This window comes from Gymnodraco acuticeps, unplaced genomic scaffold (assembly GCF_902827175.1).
Source record: "Gymnodraco acuticeps unplaced genomic scaffold, fGymAcu1.1, whole genome shotgun sequence".
Taxonomy (NCBI): Eukaryota; Metazoa; Chordata; class Actinopteri; order Perciformes; family Bathydraconidae; genus Gymnodraco; species Gymnodraco acuticeps.
Genome location: NW_022992351.1, coordinates 1573696 through 1598708, shown reverse-complemented (window position 1 = coordinate 1598708; position 25013 = coordinate 1573696). Strand labels below are relative to the sequence as shown.

The following is a 25013-nucleotide window of genomic DNA, read 5'->3' as shown; positions in this document are numbered from 1 at the left end:
GTTTTAATGATTAAACCCATTTCAAATGTCAGAGGCTTTTCATGATTCAACATAACCTTCCAATTGTTTTTGTTTTATTTTGGGTTTTTTATGGAATAGTTTCAGGCCTTTCCTAAGGAGTTTCAATCAAAACTAGTTTATATAGATCCTTTTAAAAATGTGAGATATACCTGACAGATTTTAAAAACAGAAAAGTTTCTGTTAATTTATGATAAACATTTCTAGTAATACCATGGAGTTAGGCTCTCGTATTTTTATAGTTCAAATTGATCTTTCTCACAACCCCAACCAATATTAAAGGTTGAATGTATTCATCCATAAAGTCTTTGAAAACACATTGCTCCCATCAAAATGAATACTGATTACAGAAGATACAAAATGCTTGTATCTAGCAATCAAAACTAAATAAAATGCATATTCAGGAATATGTTATAGAAGGCTGCATCAGCACTGAATTCACAAGTGTTTAATCAGGTTTAAATCGGTAGGCTACACATTACTTTGTTGCAACAATTACTTTCATGATCATTAACATGCTATTTATTATCTAGTAGGCCTATAGCGTAATATTTTCGTCTATAAAATTTCAGAAAAATGTCCATCCCATTTCCTTAAAGTCCAAGGTAATATCTTTAATTGTTTTGTTTTGTCAGTCCAAATCCAAAGATACTCAGTTAAATTTGACATAAAGAGGCTAGAAGCAGCATTTCGGCCATTTTCATGTATGGACCAGTGTCGAAAATCACATTACATACATTGAGACAGCATAACGTTAAGATGTGTTCATTTTTCACTCAAACTAAACTTTCCTCGTGCACAATCTTTTGATGATGTTAGACTGGAAGTTTGTAATCCATTCAACATTTTGTATTTACAACACACAGCCGTGACCTCGGCGGTGGCAGAAGGGGACATGCAGCGGGCGGCAGCCCTCCCCTTTAAACATGCGCGCACACCCCTTTAAACGCGTCACTCCCCGGGCTGGCTGGCTAGTGTTTGGCGGTGTGTCTGTGTGTGCGGTCGGTCTGTGGCTGTGTTTCAGCTCTGCTCGTGTTGATAACGACACTCTTCGGACGCATTTCATCGCGCAGAGATGGGAATGTTGAAGAAATGTCTCTAAGAGAAGTTGCCCTAACGCTGCTGGCCCTGTGCGGGTTAGTGGCCGTCGGTGAAGGTAAGTTTGATCTGAGCACCTCTCCGGCTTTTGTCTCGATTTGTTTTCCCGGACTGGGCATCGCCTGTTGTCGCTCCTCGTCATGGCGCGTTGTGTCGGGGATTTGGCTAACCGTATCAAGCTAGCGTTGACCTCAATACCACGGTTGCTGTTTGCCCGATACAAAAGTCCCGCTGGGTTGTTCGTTTTGTCTGATTTAGATTTGTATCAACTGAGAAAAAATCCGCCGTGTGAATGGTCGTTATTGAACACATAGCAAGTAACCACAACAACAACAACATGGTGGTGTTTGTTTCAAGGCTAACGCAGGCTAGCTAACTGGATAATGAACAGTTTAAAGTTTAATAATGTTGTTAATTTTTTTTCCTTAGTCAACAAAACATTTGAATCCAACAATTGTATGAACGCGGTCTACTGTTGTGTAGTATATTATATCTAGTCTACTGTCGAAGTTATCTGTTGCTGGGCTAACATATTTACAAAACAATCTCCTGTTGGATTGTGACCGCTTATCAGTGTTTTGCAATGGGACAACACTCAGTGCTGATAGCGGACTGGTTAAACACATGCAATGTGCTCAGTGGCAGTGTCGTCACATGTTTGCACTGGATAGAGTGGAGTCGCTGAATGAAGGCCTAACCTACTTTGTGCATGAAATGTGTTATTGAGAGTAAACACTGGCAGCCCTTCTATTGGGGTCCATTTGTAAGGAGTGAAAAGGCTGCTTAGTGGCCTCCAGCAGAAAGTGAATGCTGGCATAGGGTGACAACAGCCGTGCTTTCAGATACCCAGACAGAAGTCAGAGTTGAAGTCTGGGTTCATTGTGATGGAAATGTGGCAAGTGGGGTCTTTTGATGCGCCAGTTATGGGGCTGCTTCAGTCTGAATACCCCGTCTGCTCCTGCAGCTGAGACACTGCTCAACCACACAGCCTCAAACAGTTGAATCATGTTTCCAAGAATCATAAATATCTCTCCCCCGCTTAGTTAAGGGTGCAGTACACAAAGGTGGATTGCTCAATTAAAGGCATGCTGTAAATATTTTCACACCTGAGTGGTCAGTTTGTTTGGCTGGGTTATTCCAATATTATCAGTGATGTGTGAGGGGAAAGTGGGGGTGAATGTGTGGCCATTGCAGACAGGCGATGATGGGTTTGTCCAGCTGGCGAGGTCTGCCGTTTAGGGGGCCCCACACGTCTGTCTGGAGCCACAGTTTCACACCATTATAATGGATTACACCACACATGGGCTGAAACCAGACAGACCTGAAAGTAGCAGCGCTAAAGCAGATTCCAGGCCTGTGGTTAGTGTAGTATGTTTCTGTGAGAATACTCTTTACTCACAGGTTTGATGGATGCGTCACCTGTTGTTGACTTCATGTGTATTCAGGAGTCACTAGTGTTCTCCGCATTTCATGCCTGTGTGACGCAGTCTTCCTGGGTGCACTGAGCAAAATAGCAATGTGATATGGGCACTGTCGACCACACTGCCGTGAGGTAGGGCGCGTCCCTCTCTCTCATTTACCCACGCCCTCTTTATTCTCCATCTCTGTCATATAAATAGGCCTGGTGCTTTATCAGAAGGTAGTCTGTACTTTATCTGCGGTCCCATTTCTGTTTTACCTACTGACCACCATTGAGTCCTGAATCAAGCTTTATCATGGGTTATGGTTAAAGGAAGGCCGCTGGTTATCTCTTGAACACTCACTTTTAGTAGCCCTTCTACAAGCTATCTAGAGACTCCTGTACATCTCTGTATTGCTTCTGTGTAAAATCAAAGATAAGGTAACGGGAGACAATGAAATCTCTACCTCTCAACTTGTTTAGGGAAACTGCCTGTGCGGGGCTAAACTCAGCCACAGGTGCTGTTTAATGTCATCATGTGAATGAGTTCAGGTGGAGGAAACATGAGCGATTCAGCCTGGAACATGTGTACACCTGCCCAATAGATCACAGCCAAGGGAATGTACGAAGAAAGGTTGAAATGAAATGAGTTCAAAGGTGTGTTTCAGTAAAGAGCAGAGAGTTTGGCCAGAGGAGGGGTGGTGGTAGTGTTTCCAGACTCAGATTTGAAAATGAGAAAGTTATATTTTTTTATCTTAAAATATGTTGCGATTGTCGGGACCTGTTCTAGACGGACGGATGTTTCGGCTGCAGAACCCCTGCAGCAAATTATGATTGCATAAAGCTTTAAATATATTTAAACGGTAAGGTTATTCCCTGGGCTGGAATCTTCCTCTCTTTCAAAAAAAATATAAAACACACCTGTGTTTACCAAGAGTTTCTATAATGTGGCATTGATTCAGATGGGGTCAAGTCAGGTCTGGGGGGGTATAGTTCCCCCCCCCCCCCCCCCCCCCATAATGACCAGTGTTGGTAATGACCTCCGATGGCCCGGACGCGCGGGGCCCTAATTGCTACAGCAGACAGCGTAGCCTCTGACTGACCCAGCGTGGCCATTACTGATGTTGGACCACAAGGGATTATTAGCACTGCAGAGCCAGCTATTCCACCTTCTGCTGACCACTTCACATGCTGTTAATTTACCCAGAACACTTTGTCCTTTTTTGTTGTGTATGTTTCGGGTTAAATGTACATCTGCTTTTTGTGCCAAACTTGAAAGTCTACTTGGAGTGTTGTTATTGTCACAGTACACCCAGACAGACCCGGTAGCTATGTGAGTTCATGTCTAAAGGGCTGAACCTGATACCAGTCCTCCATTACACGTCTCTTTGAAGAAGTGTTAAATAAGTTTTTGTTGGCTTCAGTTGGAATGCAGATTAGACCTACCCTGCCTCGTTGTTTTCTGCTTGAAGGTGTGCGATCCGGAGAATGGTAGTTGGCAAGGAATCTTTTGATGGGGGATATAGTGTTAGTGTGTATTGTCTAACTAGTGCTTGAAGTGAATTGTAAAACAATTCAATACAAAAGGGCACTTTTACTACATTAACTTAGCATTAGGTCTGGAACATTTGGTGAGGAGAACAAGAGAAGCTGTTTTGGTGTCGGAACATTATCTGATTATGCGTTCTGTGCAAAATAACCTTATCATTATTATTTTTCCATACATCTTATTTATTTGTAGTCTTTGGTAAGAGTTTTTTTTTTAAATTCTATTAGTTTTCTTTTGTTCAATGAAAGTATGCATCACCAAAGATAAGTGTCATGAAATAGGATTTTATTATAAGATCCCACACTCTAGCTAGAGCTGAGCTTTTTCAATATAACGGTTAGTAAGTAAAACAGATAAAGGAGTACTTGCTAAATCTCCGGTCTGCTAATACTCAGAAAGGGGTTTAATCTCAAGTCACATGGCAAATGCATTAGCTCACAGTGCTGTAATATACTGTTGCATTATAGAGGCAAAATGGACCAGTTTGGACATTTGAGCTGCAGCATAAAATCCAAAGTAGGCCTGTGCTAATGTTTTTGTGCCTTTGAACTCATCCAGGACAGCAGACAGACAGGATGGGATGTAGCCTAGAGGGTGGTTGCTAGAGATAGTAGAAGCATCATCTGCCCCAGAGACTTCACTTTAGAATCAGATCAGTCATTTGACCCCGAGATGCAGACAAAGGTAATGACTTTCCTCCATCCCCTAGCATTGATTAGGACACAGTTGCGGTGTGTGTGTATGTGCACCCTTGTGTGTGTTTGCACTCACACTGTCTGGTGGCGTCTGCTTGTCTTGATCAGCTCTCAGTCTGGTATCTGTATGGATCTAATTTCAGCCAGGGCATTTTGGTAATGGTGCTCTTCTACCCATACACACGCACACGCGCAAGTACCCGACTGTCTCTGTCTGCGTCGCTCAGCTCCCAGCACCCCGGATGCCCTGCGGCGACCACGTGTATTTTCCACAGACTTTATTATGATCTCACCATACTAGGAAGTTCACCTCCTGTTTTGACTGGGTTGTTCCGCGTGAGTGGAGTGAACGCCTCCTCATACGAGCAAGCACACAAAAGGCGGTCATCAAGGTTAATGTGTAAAGGTGTTTGGAGTGGGACTATGCTGTGGTTTTTAGTTGGGTCCAAGTTAAGGCGATGCTGGTTATGGCAACAATGTTTTATTAATCCCTTCCTCACTGTCAGCCATTTCCTGTCTCAACATGAACGGAATGATAGGAACTTCACACACTAACAGCTCAAAGGAGTTGCTCTTTGCGAAAGCAGTGTTCTCCCCATTTTCTCCAATGTTCCCTTTTCCTGTTATTCACCCCCTCCCGTAAGTCAAAGTCTAGACTGGGTTTTAATGACGGTCGCAGCTGGTCACTTGGGCAAACCCCGACCGCAGCTGGGGGGCCCTGTAAGCCCGCTCGTTTCCCCCGCTGCCCCCTCCCTCCGTATTGTCCTGACCAACGTGGGGCCCGCCCCCATCCTGTCTGACCCAGAGCAGCCCCCTAACATTGGGGTTGTTGCTGCTGCTAACCCTGGTCTGTCCCCTGTGTGCCACCCATCCCCCCTCGCTGCTCCACGCAGGAGTGCGCTCCCCCACTCCACTCTGCTCTTTGTTCGTGCAGGGCCAGTCCAATCCCTCCTCATGTCGCCTTAATCTCAGCACAAAGGACCAGTGTAAAGACCACCAATTATGTGGATACAAGAGCAGAGTTCACTCAGAAACGGCCTCTACTCAGATCCATGTGTGTTTAGGCTGGACAATATTCATTCAAGTCTAGCTTTGTAACACTTCTGCTCTGAATACAGTGAGATATGCAGAGCGTTGTGCTGAAGGCTAGTGGGCCAGGAGGTCTTTCTTAGATATGGGTTGAGTTTGTTTTGTACTAGTACCCTGTCTTGCATGATGTTCATTTTGGATTGTTGGATTTGTGTTAACAGTTTGCCATTATTTAAAAAAGACAAATGGCCAGATGATATGGTATATATTATATATATATTCCTTTTCTTTCGTATGTTCGGTTGTATTGGGTCATAATAATAAGAAGCAAATCAATGAGCAGGACTGTCATTGACTTTTTGCTTCAATGTGATGAATGTCCCCAATTATTTATTAGGGAACACTAACATTATGTTTTTCCCTAAAGAATGTTTTATCTCTATTAATAAAACAGCCGATTCTGTCATAGATGTCCTCCATGTTGGCCACCTATACTGCTTGTTTGTGTGGAAGCAGGCTACATATGTTATATTCACCAAACCAAACTCTTGGTAGACCACAAACCATCCACTGCAGATCGGAGAAGGGAATGTGTGTGTTTTCAGCCATGTTTGGTTTCCTTCCTGAGCTTCAGTCTGTAAGTCTGTGTACCATCTGTCTTACCACAGACTGAGTCTCCATGATGGATGAGCCTGTTCATTTCAAATCATGTGTTCTTATTAGATTGCTGTTGTTAACGTCATTGCATATTTGCGCAATGTGTAAGTCATAAGAAGTAGTTTATAGCCTTCAGTTTGAGTCTAATGAGAAACATGAAGGACATCAAATCCAGCTTGCATTCGTGTGGATGTAATGCGGTGTAGTCTGGAGAACATACTCACAAAAATGCCCTTTGAAGAACCATTTCTTTTATTTTTTATGATGACGTCTCCTTTCTGGACTTGCTGAATGATTTATTTCCCTTAAAACCAGCTGATGTCATGCCTAAAAGAGAGAAGCCTAATGGAAAAATGCGAAAGTTGTCTGAATTGAATGGTGGATATTCAGCGTCAGCCAGCATTCTAACCTACAGTTGCAAGAAAAAGTGAACCCTTTGGAATGACCTGGATTTCTGCATAAGTTGGTCATAACATGTGTTCTGATCTTCATCTAAGTCACAACAATAGACACACACAGTCTGCTTAAACTAATACCACACAAACAATATGTTTCCATGTTTGTATTGAACACACCATGTAAACATTCACAGTGCAGGGTGAACCCCTAGGCTAAAGACTTCTTCAAGAGCTAATTGGAGTCAGGAGTCAGCCAACCTGGAGTCCAATCAATGAGACGAGATTGGAGGTGTTGGTTAAAGCTGCCCTGCCCTATAAAAACACACACCAGTTTTGAATGTGCTATTCTTAAGAAGCATTGCCAGATGTGAACCATGCCTCGCACAAAAGAGCTCTCACAAGACCTACGATTAAGAATTGTTGACTTGCATAAAGCTGGAAAGGGTTACAAAAGTATCTCTAAAAGCCTTGATGTTCATCAGTCCACGGTAAGACAAATTGTCTATAAATGGAGAAAGTTCAGCACTGTTGCTACTCTCCCTAGGAGTGGCCGTCCTGTAAAGATGACTGCAAGAGCACAGTGCAGAATGCTCAATGAGGTGAAGAAGAATCCTAGAGTGTCAGCTAGAGACTTAAAGAAATCTCTGGCACATGCTAACATCTCTGTTGACGAATCTACGATACGTAAAACACCGAACAAGAATGGAGTTCATGGGAGGACACCACGGAGGAAGCCACTGCTGTCCAGAAAAAACATTGCTGCACATTTGAAGTTTGCAAAAGAGCACCTGGATGTTCCACAGCACTGCTGGCAAAATATTCTGTGGACAGATGAAACCAAAGTTGAGTTGTTTGGAAGGAACACACAACGCTATGTGTGGAGAATCCAAAGGGTTCACATACTTTTTCTTGCAACTGTAAATCCGTTACTCTTGTCATGTGTTTTATTTCGGATAAACTATTTGATCTATTACTGCTGCAGATTAGAGTGATGTGTCACACAGCTTGTTTATTCTCTCTTTATAAGTTCCAGCTTTACCTCTGTGTAATCTGCAGGAAATTCCATGTACACGCACACTGTGGTGAATTTGGACATTCTCCGCCAAGACTTCCTGCAATTTTCCCGATAACCTCCTGGAGAGCAACCCAAACAGATGAGGAATATACTTTTTCCACATTTCCAGTTACTGCACAGTGGACACGCATAGCTCACACGCTACATGCAAAGAATGCATTCAAACAAAAAGCAACCTCCCAAGGTTCAGATAAATGGAAAGTATTCCTATGACACAGGGGTTTGTGGTTTTGGCCACTGGGATGTTGCATGCAGATGGCGAAATCAGTGAACCATTCATTTGGAGTATTTTTAAAAAAAAAAAAAAAAAACTGAACAGAAGAGTAATTGTGTGACGACTCAGTTGAATTCAGCACATTCTTGAACCAACTAACACCTTTTGACAGGGACCCCAAGTTGTTGCAAACAGCGGAGATCAGTGAGCTCATCTGGTCAAAGAAACCCTCAGGATAAGACACCAAGGATTAGTGAAAGCTTGCCACTCTTCAAATCTGTTCTTTCTTCTGATCCAGACATTGTCCGTGGTCCAACCGCCTCCTTTATGAGGGAGAATACGGATTTAAATTCTTCTCTGCATTGTGTCTCCTCCTGTGTTGTTTTGGGTGCAATCGTCTTGTCCTGCCAAGTATACAGTGTTTAGTTTTGAGTATAGTGTCGTCTTTGTTTTTCGAACGATGGATCAGGTCATGGCCTGTCATGCCTCATGCACAGCTCTGTTGTCAGTCAGACAGTTTGTCATCTGCCACTGACGGGGGTTCAATCAAGCTTAGCTGCTTCCCTATCTTTTCCCCACATTGAAACTAGCTCCGCGTTCATCTACGGTAGCCTGAACATGCTTTGCAGTGTGTTTGGTTGCAGAAAACCTTGGAAAAAGCCTCTTGTGCTGACCTTACTTTAAATGAGAAGCATATGTGCAATGACTCAAAATCACATTAAACCAAATCTAATCAGTTGGTCATTTCTTGCTTTCTACATTTCCCAACCAACTCTGGTTCTGTTTCTTGACGTGGCAGCTTTTTTTGTGGACTTTCTAGCACTGACCTTATTTAAATGTGTAGATGGAGCACAGAAGTTTTATTATGGCGGTGGCAGGAGTTCCATTGTGTCTGCTTTTAATAGGTCCCCGAGCAGGAGTGTGCTGTGTTCAATAAAACTTCTGTCTCATTAGCTTAAACAGTGGCAGCTCTCTGTGTGAGAGACAGAGAAGCGTAATGGAGCAGAATGCTGCATTGGGGATTTGGCCGGATCTCTCTCCCCTTGTTGGGTTTCACTTTGTCTGTCCCACTGAGCCGGTCCGTCTCCACCCTGCGTGTTTGGGTTCATCTGCAGTGAAGGATCTGATTTCAGGGCCGCCTGGCTGCTTCTCAACTCTGAGCTCTGTCTGCATCTCACAAAATGCCTCGACTGAATCCTGTGATGAATGTCTGGGGTTAGCTCGCCCCCTGCTGGATGTAATGTAGGTGCTTTCAAAACCTCAGTGTCAATTGATATTAACTCTCACTTTCCTTTCCCACAGCGTTACGTTGTAACTGCACAAACTGTGAAAAGACCGCTTTTGAATGCGAAACAGATGGCGCCTGCATGGCCTCCACATACTACATCGAGGAGAAGAAGCAACATGTACGCATCTGTATCAACCGGGACAATCTGGTCCCCCCAGGACAGCCTTTCTACTGTCTGAGCGCTGAAGGCCTGCTCAACACACATTGTTGCTATTCAGATTACTGCAACAGTATTGAAGTCCCTGGTAAGTCTACATCATCAACATCAGATCACTATCAGTTTGACAGTGGCACTGTTTCAATTGAGTGTAACCTCTTTTTGCTCTCCTAGTCCCAACAAAGGAGGGGGACTGGTCCGCCTCAGCCTCCTGGGGGCCGGTGGAGCTGGTGGCAGTCATTGCGGGGCCGGTGTTCCTTCTCTGTGTGCTGCTGATGGTCGGAGTGTTCCTGTTCCAGCATCACCAGAGGGCCTATAGCCACAGGCAGAGGCTAGAGGTAGAGGACCCGTCCTGTGATCATCTGTACATGGCCAAGGACAAGACCCTGCAGGACCTCATCTACGACATGTCCACTTCTGGATCAGGCTCTGGTCAGTACATGCCGTTTATATGTTCACAGCCTATGTGTCTTCTCAACAATAACAGTAGCAGACAAGTCTCTCATGTTTGAATCTGTAAATGTAATTGCAACACTTAGGGAAATGATCCTGAACTACAAACTGCTGAACCAGTCGTCGTAAAACAACATTCTGTCTGACTAATTTGTTCTCTTTTCTTCTGCTTACAGGTTTGCCCCTGTTTGTGCAGAGGACGGTGGCTAGGACCATCGTACTGCAGGAGATCATAGGAAAGGGCCGGTTTGGTGAGGTGTGGAGGGGGAAGTGGAGGGGAGGAGATGTGGCGGTGAAGATCTTCTCCTCCAGAGAGGAGCGCTCGTGGTTCAGAGAGGCTGAGATCTACCAGACAATCATGCTGCGCCACGAGAACATCCTGGGATTCATTGCAGCAGACAATAAAGGTGAGAAACGTTGTGGGCTGTGTACAACTTGGAGCAATTCCTAGACCACCCACAAGGAACAAGTCAAAAACTAAAGGAAGTACAGACAGTTAAAGGGCACCAAATGTCATCTTTTGAAGTTTTGAAACCCTATTTTAGAGGAAAACATTATATTATAACCAAGCGTGTCAAAGAGAGTGTTGGCGCCCCATTCGCGAAGACAATGGGATCACTTTCCGTTTTCCTCCCAAGACCAGCAACTACCAACAACAAGACCAGCAACTACCAACAACAACAACAACGGACATGATGCATTTTGTTTTTCAATGTAACTTCTACTCCTGTGGAAAGTACCTGAAAATAATGTTCTTTTAATACTCTTTCTTACTGAGCATGGCTTCTGTTAGCTACTGGGGTAAACAAGGTCACTATTGGCCTCCTGTCTTGCTTGGTTAAAGAAAAACACCTGGCTATTGGCAACATTCATTATTCAATTGAATTGTAGTGTATGTAAGTGTGTATATACTCCCTGTTATTTGTTCTCTAATTGTTATTTGCTCTCTTTCAGACAATGGTACATGGACACAGCTGTGGCTAGTGTCAGACTATCATGAGCACGGCTCTCTCTTCGACTACCTGAACCGCTACTCTGTCACCATCGAGGGCATGATCAAACTGGCCCTGTCGGCAGCCAGCGGACTGGCTCATCTACACATGGAAATCCTCGGCACTCAGGGTGAGATGAACTGTCATGTAATTAATAAACCAAATGAACACTGCAGGTGCATGAATTCATATGCACAATACAGTGGTTATTTACAGTCAGCAAGCATGTTGCTATTTCTGCTTTTGATGCAAATGTAATGATGTGTTCTCTCCTGCAGGTAAGCCTGGCATTGCTCACCGTGACCTCAAGTCTAAAAATATCCTGGTTAAGAAGAATGGCATGTGTGCCATAGCTGACCTCGGCCTGGCAGTCCGCCACGAGTCCATCACAGACACAATCGATATAGCTCCGAACCAGCGCGTGGGCACAAAGAGGTAAATGTTTCCATACTCATTCACTTAAAAGCAAACAGACGGAGGCATACATTAGGGATTTGTTAAAGCCAAGTCTGGCAACAGGAAGTTTTCTTCAATCTTTTACAAATCCAACAAAAGGATTAAAAGCTGCAGTAAAGTATACGGCTTGTTGCTCTGTGCCCCTGACTTTCACTGTGTCCAAAAACTATTCAAGCATAAATCCCACATTCAACACTGTAATGTTGCTGTTAATTCTTAGTAGAATCTGCGAATGTTGAGCTGAAAATAGCCCCCCGTTTATGTAAATGGGTTTCCTTACAAAATAAAACGATTTATTTTTGAGCACATTTTTCCGTCTTCTGGAGGACCCAATGGCCTTGAGTCCGAGTGCAACAAACAGGGTAGAATAGTCACAAAATGTCGACTGACACATTGTTACTGTCTCTCATGGTGAATTGAACAATAAAGAATGTGTCCAACATTATCCTTTTGTAAATCCATAGAAGTTTTTGAAAATATAATTATTCTTAAATGAGAAAATGGCTTTAAAAAGTTAAGATTTCATGTCACTAAATAAGATAGTTGAAAATGCTAATTATTGCTCTTACTCATTGCTGCCTCTAGGTATATGGCTCCAGAAGTCCTGGACGAAACCATCAACATGAAACACTTTGACTCCTTCAAGTGTGCTGACATTTATGCGCTAGGCCTGGTGTACTGGGAGGTTGCGCGTCGCTGCAATGCAGGAGGTAAGACCACCACCAACAGCTGTGTACAATTACACATGTATTTATACAAATGATCCGGTCTAATGAACATGCGAACAGAGACTGATAAGGCCTCCTCATTGTGTTCTGCAGGTATCCACGAGGAGTACCAGCTGCCCTACTACGACCTCGTGCCCTCGGACCCCTCCATAGAGGAGATGAGGAAGCTGGTGTGTGACCAGAAACTGAGGCCCAATGTGCCCAACTGGTGGCAGAGCTACGAGGTATTTCACACTCGTATCAGCTATACAATAACAGCTGATTATTTTCTAAAAATACTCTCAGTGGCTGTATGGAAAGGCAGTTGGACTGAACATGTGATCCTGATAACCAGGGACTGCTCATTTCTTTATCAATGTTGTGCCGTAGTATTGATGTTATTTCCACTGTTAAAATGGTGTTAGTCCAGAAAATTGACATGTTTCACAGCAGTGTTTTATTTGATTGGTTAACTATACTGATTGTTGTCATTATCTGCAACCTTTCAAATAAAGTGTCATTTTCCTTTTTTTATGTTTCGAAAACGTTTGTTCACCAATCATGTGTTCCCTTTCCTGCAGTCACTGCGTGTGATGGGGAAAATCATGAGGGAGTGCTGGTATGCAAATGGAGCAGCCAGACTGACGGCCCTGCGCATCAAAAAGACCCTCTCTCAGCTCAGCGTGGAGGAAGACGTCAAGATGTGAGCGGCCTGGCGCTGACCTCCAGAAAACACTCCCATAGGAAACAAACACTAAAGACAAACTGCAAATGAAAACCCTGCCAGTTTTAAAGCCACACTCCAAGTTGTGACGAGGCCTACCTCACCTTTTTAGCCAAAACTACTGAGTCATCCTTCCCCCGTCTGACTTTTCTCTCCCCCTGCCTCCTTTTGTTCCTCGTGTCTCCTCCCTGTTCCCCTTCTACCACCCCTACTCCATGGGCCACAGCACTACCACTGTTAATATCATCACACTCAAACTTTTTTTAGTTTTCATTTCCCATGGCAGGAATTATTACTATTGTACAGTGACGGGATATTTTTGTTTGTTCTTTTTTACCTCTGAAATATGTCCCATGATGGACTTACCTTGTCCTCAAAAGCCGGGAATGTTTTAAGTTTAAGAATAATGACACTTCTTATTCTGTCGGCAATGCATCGAGACATTGTGTTGCTGTGAATGTGTGTGTGTAAGGGGGAAGGACGCCAAAGCACTGTTTCTAGTGGTGTGTAATGGTGTCTGGACTAGTAGCATGTTTCAAAGACACCAAGATGCCCTCTGGTATAGGCTGTAGCGTGTTAGACAAATCCTGTAATGGGAGATTTGGTAATTAAGCATGAAAAGCAATTTTTTTCTCTTTGATCCCACAGAAAGGAGTTGCACTCTACTGTAGCTTCCACACTGTGTGACACCTGCAGGTATCGCATAACAGATGTGGTCCAGTCCAGTTATACATTTGGCAGGGATAATGTTTGGGATGGTTTTACTTTTTATTTATTTGTGCATATTTTTTATTTGATATTAATGAACACTGTGAGATGTGACAAGCCAGAATCTAATATGATATGAAAACTACTGTTGTAGTTCAATCCAGGTTTGACCATCTTTCAGACCTTAGATTAAGGGGTTGTTGCATTCATTGTAATACGATACTGAGTGCTAACATGGATGTAGCCATAACCCCTGTTGGTGACAGGCGAAGACATTGTGATCATGAGCTGTGTTTTTAAATATTTGTTTTTTAGTTTTGTGTATAAAAAAAATCATGATGGGTGTTTTTCTTTTGACGTTGACATTAGAAACTACTGATAATAGGTACATATGATTTGTTTATAAAATATGCTTTTTTCCCCCCCTTTTTATGCCAGAAGCACCAATGTGACATTTGAACTTTTTCTTTTGTTTTGATCTGTCTGCATGGTTCCTAACTGTGCCAGAAAATAGACATTCATCTGCTGGAATTTCATAGCAGTTTGGTGGTACTACTGATCCCAGATAATTTGCTGCAACCTGTTTTTATGTTTGTATGTACAAGTGTTGGAATTGCTTGTGGAGTTCACTAATGCAGATCTGTGTCTGCATAATGTACTCCGGGGTGACATCTCTTTCTCATTGACACTGGAATATTTAGGAGCGTCATGTAACCTTTAATTCTGATACTGCCAAAGGCTATTTATTCAGACATAAACAAGGCTGCTGAGCGTTCGCACACAGGGAACATACGGTTAGATGTGAAAAGTAGTTGAGACGTTTTACCTTCAAAGACTGACATGCTCTAAGTGTAACTGCATGTTTTCATTATACTTCTGCAGCTTGTCTATCTGCTACAAAACTATGAAAGTATTACACTGACATTTGTCACTGTTGGGCTCTGCACTGTTATGTCCACATAGACTTGAGTTAATGTTAGTAGTGTCATCACTTTATCCAGAATCCATGTGTCATGTTAGAATCAATTGTTGCATGCTGTCTCAAACACTGGGTCTTCTGCACTGAGTAGAACTTAAAAAATACCCCTCTTCCTACCTGTTGTTTTCTTCCTTTTTGTTCGGGTCGTTGGCTGTGTACCCCAGACATGTTGCTGCTACTGTTAACATGGGTGGAAGTTCAGCGTGACGATCAGAGAAGAAAAGCTGGCAGAGAAAACGGAGACATGTTGTCAGTTGAACCAAAATTGTCAAAACACTACTTTCCATGTTTGGTTTGTTGCCATTATGACCATCAGACATCCTGTCCTTAAAAAAAATCATGTTGTGCAAATCTTTTCAGAACATGTTGAAAAGTGTATATAGATTATATACAATAAATTCCTCTTTTTCTTATCTGTGTCTTCAACTTTGGTGCTTATTCGAAATGTCGTGCAGCGATCTTCGAACTATTTCTACTAACGCAATTAGCTTAGCTAACTATTAAGACTATTTATCCATTACTATAAGCTAAGGTTTTCAACTGTTTATCCATTTATATTAATCTTACTATTTCAACAGTTGAATTAAGATAACTATTACAATATTTGTTTCCATGACTGTAAGCTTATCCATTACTTATAGCTACCTTAATATTTTATCTGTGTATCCTTTACTTTTAGCTAACTATTTCAACTGTTTATCTTTCAATTTTTATTCTTGTACCATATATTTTCGGGACGTCGTTTCGGCTCCATGTTGTTATCCTTTTTTCTTTTGTTTTCTCTTTATTTCCGTCCAGTTGATAGAAAACTACTAAATAGTGCACGGTATTTTAGTGTTGCAGACTGTAATCTAAAGTCTGCCGCTAAGTGTCGCTGTTGCAACGGCCATTGTTTTCCTCTTCTATAAAGTGTTATTTCACCCATGATGCATTGCGCGACAGTTTAAAGATCATCATAGCAGGCTTAATGCTGTTTGCGGCTAGTCTTTACATTTAATTTGTGTTTCTAGTCAGCTGGTCTTTTAGCTAGCAGTTTTAATCCAGAGGCTATAATAGATGTCAGTGCTTTAACGAAATTCACCACTAATGGTTCACTTGATATATTTTTTTCGAGAGCTTGTTGTTTCACTGACCACCAGCTTTCATATGACTAAAGGTCCACTATAATAATATAATATAAATTCAGGAATAAACCATCAAGCTCCTTCATCGTAATTGACGTTTGAGTCCTTAATTAAAATAAGAATGGCACATATTTAAAATGCATTTTATTTTCCTTTACAAGAAACAAAAGCTGACAAAGAAATAAGATGAAGGGAAAGGGGAGTGGGACAGCTGTATATAAAGAGATGCAACCTCTGGCGTCCTGAAAAAAATATGTACAATTCAAAATAATATCCATACAAAACATGCCACATACAATAAAAATGATCATTAGATGTATTTATATTCCCTAAAAGTATCTCTGCTGTACAGATGCAACGTCTTTTTAAAAAGTAGGTGAGGTTAAAAAAAACCTTCAATTTGAGCAAACTTTATTAAATTATAAGATATGCAGAGAACTTAAATTAAGATTTAGAGAAGTTAAAAATGATTCAGGCTAAAATCCAGTGAGCGGCATAATGTCTCATCATGGTCTTCCCTTGAAATAGAAACATACCAAAAAATATATATATCACTGCTTCGGATCAATATCTACCACTTTAGAGAAATTCTCCATTATACTATGAGAGTGCAATTCATTACCAGAATAAGTATGGGATTAACTTTGAGTATTACATCATAACATACATTAGGCCAAGTAACCATTTCACAAGGTTTACCAACACATTCACTTCTATAGGGAAGATATAAAAAAGCGAAACACTAACAATATTCTAGGGATTCAAGATTTTCCATTCAAGAGTATATTAATCCAATTGTGACCGATTAAGGGACAAGTTTTGGTAATCAACAAGCAGTAGCATAAATAAAAAGAAAATAAACACAAACAATATTACATAAATACAAATGCTATGCACCATTGTACTGCTTTACGCAAGAAGGGATTTTCATGTCTAATTACCGACCTCCACATGAATCCAAACAGTTCTGTAATCACACCAGCTTCTCGTCACAATTGATTGGAGAAGACATTATTCTCAAACCTATTTTAACAAACTTGTCTCTGAGAGCTTATAGCAAAAACACTAATAGAAAAACAGGTAAATGCAAAACACTCTGGTTCATATACATAAAGATATTAGTTTGCCATTTTACATATATTTATATTTATATACAGCTTTATCTTTGTTAAAATGATATCCAGTGGTTGATTTTTTTTCAATTTTATTTCTCTACACTTTTGACTTTGATTACAAAGGGGTTTGATAAAGAGTTGCTGTCCCCTAATGCATATACTATATATACAGTTTGTACAACTTTGCATTTTAAAATCATGTGAGGTCTTAGGTTAGGGGGAGGAGGAAACAAAGTAGTATGGGAAGGTAGGAAGTTTTAGTAAAGCTCCCTTTAAAGACTTTTTCATTCATCTTACATAGAAATGAAAACAAATGCCCTTTTTTCCAATAAGTCTTTCCCTGCTGTCAGTTCAGCCTCAAGAGAACAGTACCAGCACACTACAGGGGAAGTAGAAACACTGCAGGCTGTACTCAGGCAGAGGAAGACTTACTACAGTCATGTTTAACAACAGTCCACTAAATCATACAGAGAGGAAGAGGCATGATTCAAAGTTCAAGGTTGAGTTGTGAAAAGATTGGGGAGAATAAAAAGCATTTCATGGGACAGTAGTCATGCATCCACCAGCTGGTTTTCATCAAGTGGAAATTCAATGTATGAAGCAACAAGCAAATGTGTAATTGGTTAATTTCGGACATCGGAGTCTTCTTCAAAGACTGCTTATCCCATGATCCTAGAGCCATTCACTCACACCATTACTGTCTTTCAGCAACTTAAAAAAGGTGGATATTATTGTGCTTTCACACAGCTCATAACATCGTTTTCTGAGACGCATAAATAGAAAGGAAAAGAAAAAGCTACATCCAGGAGGATTTGGTGGCATACAGGACACCCGCTAAGCTTCTGATTGTGATTTTTAATGCAATATCTTATCAAAACTGTCATATATTTCCTCTGTATAAACAATTCATGAATAATAATTATGTTGGCTCATTATTGTAAATCATCATCAGCATAGAGTAGATAGAGCAAACCTGCTGCTTAAGATTCCCTGCTTGTCCGAGAAGGCCCATAAAAACATTCCCCCTTTCCCCCCCGTTCCACAGTAGCAGTTAACAGTTTTTATACAAAGCAGTTGCTTCCCGATAAATCAATGAGGTAGACTGGGTCCAACTAACCCACCATGGGACTCCACACAGTCCGAACATCTGGTGCCACAGATCAATAGCATCTCAAATTTTATATTAACTTTCATCTTTTTTTTCCATCGATCATATGTAGTTCTAACACAGAGCCACATCAAGATTGTCTAGCTAGCCAATATCCGTGTTGTCTTCATTGATGACTTGATGGGAAAGTGCCTTTTTCTGGGAGATAAGGGGGAGGTGTGGTCAGGTGGGACAGGAAATAGGTCCGACTTAAAAACATAAAAATGCATCATTAGTTCATTCTTAGTATTTTAAAATGGCTTTTTGTCGAAGCTCCAGCTGAGCTCTCCATTACCAGTATTGATACCAGAGGGTCAGAATCATTTGGTAGATGTTGAGGATTGTATTCCAGCCACTGTAAAGAGTATTAAGAACAGTCGAGGGGGGGGAAGGGTTTTGGCTGAGGAAAAGGTGATTCACTAGTCCAAACATGAAAGTAAGTCCCACCATCAAGCTGCTGTTGATGGAGGAGGTCGGTTGCTTTTATTGATTAATGCTCTTCAAACCTTTGGCTACAGGTGTCAACGCTTTAGTCTCTCAGTGATGAAGGCCGGCCTTCCTCCACATCTCTCAAAACAGCTTATGCACTGGCTATGTAGGATTCAAAGGCTTTGGCGCAGGAGTGTTCTGGCACCAGTGAGAGGGGAATTCTCCATTTTTCTTTCTTCTGGTTAGTTCATCCACTTTCGGCAATTCCAGGCTCCACAATGGCAAGGGATCTTGTGCTGATCGTCCTCGAAGTCAAACTGGTAGTCATAGGTCAGCTGGAAATAAGAAATGGAGGCAGTTAATGTCTGCAAACAAATGCAATAGGTGGTAGTATCTGGATGTGTAGAAGTCTGTAGGGGTTGGTTATCTAATGCACCGTACCTCTTCCCCTTTGGGGATCCTGCGGCTGGAAATGATGATAATCTTGTCTTCTCTGTCAAATGTGACCACCTCTGCAACACAGTTTGGGGCGCAGGAATGGTTGGCGTACCTGGAAAAGAGATAAATGGCAGTTTTAAAAAAAAAACTTTCTTGACGCTATGGTTTAAAACAAGGAAGCCAATCACAAATCAACACTTACCGAGCTGGACCTCCTGTCAGAGTGGCATCAATCACCTGCTCGTTGTTGATGCGGAACATGTAGATCCCACGGTTCTAAGTTGGGGGGGGAAAAAAAACAGAAAACGTTTAAAAAATAAATTTGGATCGCATCCAATTAATTGTTCCCGCACCTCCAAACTATTTTTCCCTTTTTGTGCATTCCTTGAATTACAGAGTGCTTTGCATTTAAGTGCTATTGCTAAATTGGCGTACCTGCTCCTCGTAGATCTTCTCCCGCCGATTGGCCACTTCGTTGCGTATGACGGTTCCGATGTACTCGATGACCATCGTGTGCTTCTCCAGGTCTTTGGAAGCGTACAGCCCCAGGCCCTGGATGCGCGACCGTGCCAGATACACGTTGTTCTTCCACTCAGTCTTCAGCCGTCGATACTGGGACGACTTGGAGTGGACGAACTGCTTGCTGTACGGTGTGTTGAGCTCTCCAGTGAAGGTGCTCTGGTACGCCTTCGACACGCTGGTGCTGTTTAGAGTGTGAGGCCTTCAGACAAACAGAGTGTGAGTGGGTATCCAGACATTTCTAAGATATATTTGGAAATGTGTGGTTCTTTGTAAATAAAATGTCTACAGCAATAGTACAACAAATTATTAGTTTCAAATGCTGTGCCTTGGTTTCTAAATGAGCTGCAATTCCTTTTATCCAACATTGAAAGTCACGTCAAACTATTTGATTCAAGCCAATTAGTTTTGTGAATGTTGCCAGTTGGAGTACACATTTTATAGAACTTAAATAATAAACAGTTTTAGCATTATCACACAGGTTTTACTTTGTCAGTTATGTTATGTCTACCAGAACATGTGTACAGCAGAGTTTTTTGTAAACCTGTTTTGGCTAATTGTTCAAATGATGCTGCTTTACCTCTTGATCTGTGTGGGGACTTTGGCCTCAGAGCGAGCAGAGCCAGAGGGATTGATCATGAGAGGGAGCTCCATCAGAGGGTGACGGCCGTATCGAAACTGGTAGTTCTGGCAATTCTCCACTCCAGGCAACTGAAACACAACAAACACAAGGCAAGGCAAGGCACGTTTATTTATATAGCACCTTTCAACACGAGGCAATTCAAAGTGCTTTACAAAAAACGAAAGACATTAAGAAAATGGCATTTAAAATCAGTCATTAAAAAGAAAAAATAATAAAATAAACATTAAAAGAAAAAGTACATGGATAATAGTTACAGTGCAGTCTAAGATATGAATAGTTCAATTAAACATTAAAAGAAAAAGTACATGGATAAAAGTTACAGTGCAGTTTAAGATATGAATAGTTCAATTAAAAGCAGCGACAAAAAGAAAAGTCTTCAGCCTGGATTTAAAAGTAGTCAGAGTTGCAGCGGACCTGCAGGTTTCTGGGAGTTTGTTCCAGATATTTGGAGCATAATAACTGAACGCTGCTTTTCCATGTTTAGTTCTGACTCTGGGGACAGAAAGCTGACCAGTCCCTGAAGACCTGAGAGATCTGGATGGTTCATAATTTAGCAGGAGGTCAGAAATGTATTTTGGGCCTAAACCATTCAGTGCTTTATAAACCAGCAGCAGTATTTTGAAATCTATTATTTGACACACAGGAAGCCAGTGTAAAGACTTCAGAACAGAAGTGATGTGATCCACTTTCTTAGTGTTAGTGAGGACTCGAGCAGCAGCGTTCTGAATCAGCTGCAGCTTCCTAATAGATTTTTTAGTGAGACCTGTGGAGACACCATTGCAGTAGTCGAGTCTACTGAAGATAAAAGCATGGACAAGTTTTTCCAAATCCTGCTCCAACACACATCATGTTATCCATGCACTTTGATCTACAGATCCAATACTCTACTGATTTGGCAGGTAAACTTTAAAGTTGTTTGTTTTTTGTCACAAGTTTACTATATAAGGAGATGACAACCCCTAGTATGTGTGGATATTGGTTTTCTAAGTGCTTGAATTACAACTGGGAGACAAAGACCAATTAACTGTGATACTGATACTGTTTCCTGACACATTTCCTTACCGACTCAGTGATACGCATGACAGCATGAATTGTAAGGCCATACATCTCCTCTCCCTTGACATGCTCAGTGAACAGCTTCAACATGGCCGAGTCATCTCGGAGTTTAGCAACCTGCTGAACCACCCGCTCCCAGATCCCTAAAGACAAGAGAGGTGAATTAAACACTTTCATATCAAGAGGACAAGTATAACAGATTCACAATGCAACTTGAAAGCAAGTGAAAGCACTTCAGGAGTCTTTACCTTCTGGAGTAGTGTCCCGGTACTGCAAATCCTCCATGCCTTGCTCCAAAACACGCACCTCGAACAGAGGGCGACCATCGTCCTCGTTGATGCGGCAGCGGTAGCGGCAGCGCTTGTTGGGCACACGTGTGCTCCAGTAGATGCGTGTGGCCTCATAGCCAACAGGGAAGATGGCAGTGGACGAATGGAAGTTGGCCATCTGGGATGGTAGCAACTGACCAACAGCATGGAAGATGAGACCACCCACACGGAACAGGTGGATACGGTCACCCCGCTGTAAGATGCTGGCAATCTGCTTCACCTCGTCACGCTCAATGTACACACGCCGTAAAACAGCAAACATGCCGAGTTCATCTTCACTGGGGCCCTTCAGCTTGTGCTGGGTGCACAACATGGTCTTGTCCTTGAAAAACATGCAGCGTGCCCTAATGGCGCAGGCGAAGTGGTAAACATTCGGGCAGCGCATTCTGTTGCAGCCGTTTGTGGCCCCTGTTTTCTGGCAGTATGCGCAAAGAGTCCGCAATCCGCGACGCAGGGCTACCTCCACATTGATAAGGGCCCCGCCCTGCGTCTCATACACCTCTGTGGACCACAGGGCACAGTTGAGGTGCACCCACAAGTCCACATCAATGTTGAGCAACCGGCCCGGCCCATCTGTGGCTCCGTCAGCTTCCTCGTGGCAGAAGCAGCATTTACGTTTATCTCGAGGAAGTTTGTCTGGTCGTAGAGTAATGCGAAGGCGTTCCATTAGCTCCGACACCTCGCGGCTGCTCTCTTTCTTAGACCCACCCTTACGTATCGTGATGACAATCTGTAGGCGCTTCCAGCGAATCCCCTTCCATTTCTTCTGTTTGGGATGTATCACCTCATCAGGGGAGAGCGGCCTGCGCTGCTTGATAGCCTTTGGGGAAGACTCCATGATGTGTGCCGAATCTTTAGTTGGTTGATCCAGATCTGTGGCCAAGTTCTCCTCCTTGATAGCAAGACTCAGACGATCTTCAGAAGGAGCAAGATCAGTAGGAACTGGAGCTTCAGAGGCAGATGCTGGATCAGAGCCTGACTCTGGAGCAGCAACCTCAGATCCTGGAGCAGCATCTTTAGACTGTGTTGCAAGATCTTTAGACTCTGGTGTGTTATCTTCCGACTGTGGTGCAGCCTTCTGAGACTCTGGAGGAGCAACACCAGACTCTGTGACATCAGTTGGTTGAGCAGCATCAATAGGAGGACCATCACCCAGTTCAGGTTCAGTCTTTATCTTGATCTGAAGGGTAGGACTGGAGGAAGGAGGAGATGGAGAAGCTGATTTGTTGGAGGGTTCAGCTTCACAAGTGGGAGCTGGGACCGATGGAGGAGGATGTGGAGGGGAAGGCGATGGAGGGGAAGGCGATGGAGGGGGAGATTCTTCCACTGGAATAGCCGGAAGGTGGCGAACATCTAAGTCGGAGACTTTGGTGGTGTAACAGTGCAGAGCCGGTTTGTCTTCTCCGTCTGGGAACTCCTGAGAGAAAAATGAACATATGAGGTTAACACTCTTCAGGGAATATACCGTATGCTGCATTTGATTGTATTACATCAAATCAATATTTCACACAGTTCTTAAAGGTCCCATGTCCTGCTTTTCCAGTTATTACCCGTCACCTTGTGAGCTATGAACGTTTTTCTGCATGTAAACGGTCTGCAAAGTCACAAACCCTAAAAGTACACCCTGTAGCGAATAAAACTCTAACACAGAAAAAAACCTGTCTATGCTGCCCCAGAACGCCTCGTTGGAGAATTCTCTTTTTCCATTGTTTTCTTCCTGGGTACAGTGACGTGCCCATACCCAAATGGACCAATCCGTGGAGCTCCTCACACACACACACACACACACACACTCTCTCTCAGCGGCAAAACTGTGACCCGTTGGGGGGGGGGGGGGGGGGGGGGGGGAGGAGGGGTGTGTGCTAGTGGAGCCTCGCAGCTGGGAAACAGGCGCGCTTACACTGTAGGTGCGCCGCGTTTTGGGGGTGCGGGTGCTAGTGAAGCCTCGCAGATGCTCGCACTGCGTCCATTCGCGATGTCACGGCACCCAGACCCCACGCAGCATTCTCATCTGTTTGTCATTACTGGTGTCATTTTCTGGTTGCTAACAAACGCCATTGTAACACATAATCACTGATGTTCCGCTGTAACGGTGGTGGACTCATCAGAACAGAGTGGCCGAGCTGACCAATCAGAGCACAGTGGGCTCACAGGGAGGGGGGGGGGGGGGGGGCAGGAGCTCCAACAAGCCGTTTAGGACAGAGAGTGAATACACATACTATGCAGAGATGCTGTATGAGAAACCAATGTGAGTTTGGAACATTGAACAATGTAAATCTATTCTAGTATACCTCAACAATGGAATTATGATCAGTAGAAATGGCCATGACATGGGACCTTTAAAACTGTGATGACGTACCTGTTTTATGAGAGCCAGAATGTCCACTTGTTTCTTCAACGTACAGCCTGGTAGAGACACGTCAAATTGCCTTAGCCACTCATCCTGACTGAGTGAAGCCCCGTCCTTTGTACACAAAGCCCCTGGAAAACATGACCATCTTATTATGAATCTTTATTTATGGTTTGATAGACTTACAGGTCGTTCTAGCAGTGAAGTCACTCTACAACAGCAACTTTCCACAACTCTCATGCTCAAGCTAAAACTCGTTAGGTTAGGTTAGGTTAGGTTAGGTTAGGTTAGGTTAGGTTAGGTTAGGTTAGGTTAGGTTAGGTTAGGTTAGGTTAGGTTAGGTTAGGTTAGGTTAGGTTAGGTTAGGTTAGGTTAGGTTAGGTTAGGTTAGGTTAGGTTAGGTTAGGTTAGGTTAGGTTAGGTTAGGTTAGGTTAGGTTAGGTTAGGTTAGGTTAGGTTAGCCCTTGCTGGCCATTAGAAAGAATACAAGTTTAGGGCCCTTCCAGCATTGGCTTCACTTTTCAAAACCGGAGATTTCCACTTGTATGAGCCACACTCACAGTATGTTATCGTGATCGTCTGAACCCTATGAGACAACATGAACAGTAATCTCTAAATTCATACCTGACTGCTCTGGTCCTTTTCCAGGCCCCTCCACTCCAGACATGTCAGGGTTTTGGGTTGGGAACGTCACCTCATAAGAACCTGGCATCCGTATATTAAGCAGCTGGGCCATGGCCAACATGACGTGGTTCAGTTTCTGGAAAAAAGTCAGTTCAAATTTGTGTTAACTGCGTGAAAATAGAGAAAGGTTAAACAGAGTCAAAGATATCATAGCTTTGTACCTTGGCTGCAGCAGAGGACAGGGTGAAGGTGACGGCCACTTCGTTGTTTTTGGCCTTGTCCCAATTGTTGGTGGTGGAAACCACCTTGCTATCGGATGCTTCAAATGGTTTGTTTTCTGGGAATGCTACAAAAGAAAATGAGTACATTATTTGTATATGCAGTTTGCATAAAAGCTCGCATTTAAGTTATATAACAGTTTGATATTAGATACATATATACGTAAAACGTCCAGAATGTTGTGTAATACCTGGGATGGCAGTACGAGGTATGAGGGGGATGATTGGGGATATTGCTCTCTCCGTCTCCTCCTCTTTGGGTTCCCGTAGGTGAGGGAAACGTGGCGTTTCATCTCCTACGTTACTCTCAGGAGAAGATGCCGGAATGATGCTTTCTGGAGCGTCCTCATCATCACTCTCCATCC

At 42.8% G+C, this 25013-nt stretch overlaps 2 protein-coding genes across 7 annotated transcripts in view; one reads left to right on the top strand and one right to left on the bottom strand.

Annotated features, from left to right (window-relative positions):
• Nucleotides 1-971: 971 nt before the first annotated feature.
• acvr1ba (activin A receptor type 1Ba) lies at nucleotides 972-15009 on the top strand. The gene is made up of 9 exons (XM_034209143.1): nucleotides 972-1174; nucleotides 9435-9665; nucleotides 9752-10009; nucleotides 10207-10437; nucleotides 10985-11152; nucleotides 11301-11457; nucleotides 12064-12188; nucleotides 12300-12430; nucleotides 12767-15009. The coding sequence occupies exons 1-9, from the start codon at nucleotides 1111-1113 to the stop codon at nucleotides 12890-12892; spliced, it is 1491 nt and encodes a 496-aa protein (XP_034065034.1). The 5' UTR covers nucleotides 972-1110; the 3' UTR covers nucleotides 12893-15009.
• An 838-nt stretch (nucleotides 15010-15847) lies between these two features.
• The window catches only part of kmt2d (lysine (K)-specific methyltransferase 2D), a 35022-nt gene continuing 25856 nt past the window's right edge, over nucleotides 15848-25013 (bottom strand). For all 6 annotated transcript variants that reach the window (XM_034209500.1, XM_034209499.1, XM_034209498.1 and 3 more), the window contains 11 exons: nucleotides 24840-25012; nucleotides 24592-24716; nucleotides 24371-24506; nucleotides 23756-23877; nucleotides 21316-22813; nucleotides 21074-21210; nucleotides 19949-20079; nucleotides 19285-19570; nucleotides 19052-19125; nucleotides 18853-18961; nucleotides 15848-18746 (listed from right to left, as the gene is read on the bottom strand). In XM_034209500.1, the coding sequence (XP_034065391.1) occupies nucleotides 18654-18746; nucleotides 18853-18961; nucleotides 19052-19125; nucleotides 19285-19570; nucleotides 19949-20079; nucleotides 21074-21210; nucleotides 21316-22813; nucleotides 23756-23877; nucleotides 24371-24506; nucleotides 24592-24716; nucleotides 24840-25012 (2884 nt within the window). In that variant the 3' untranslated portion in view covers nucleotides 15848-18653. The remainder of the gene's footprint in view (nucleotides 18747-18852; nucleotides 18962-19051; nucleotides 19126-19284; nucleotides 19571-19948; nucleotides 20080-21073; nucleotides 21211-21315; nucleotides 22814-23755; nucleotides 23878-24370; nucleotides 24507-24591; nucleotides 24717-24839; nucleotide 25013) is intronic.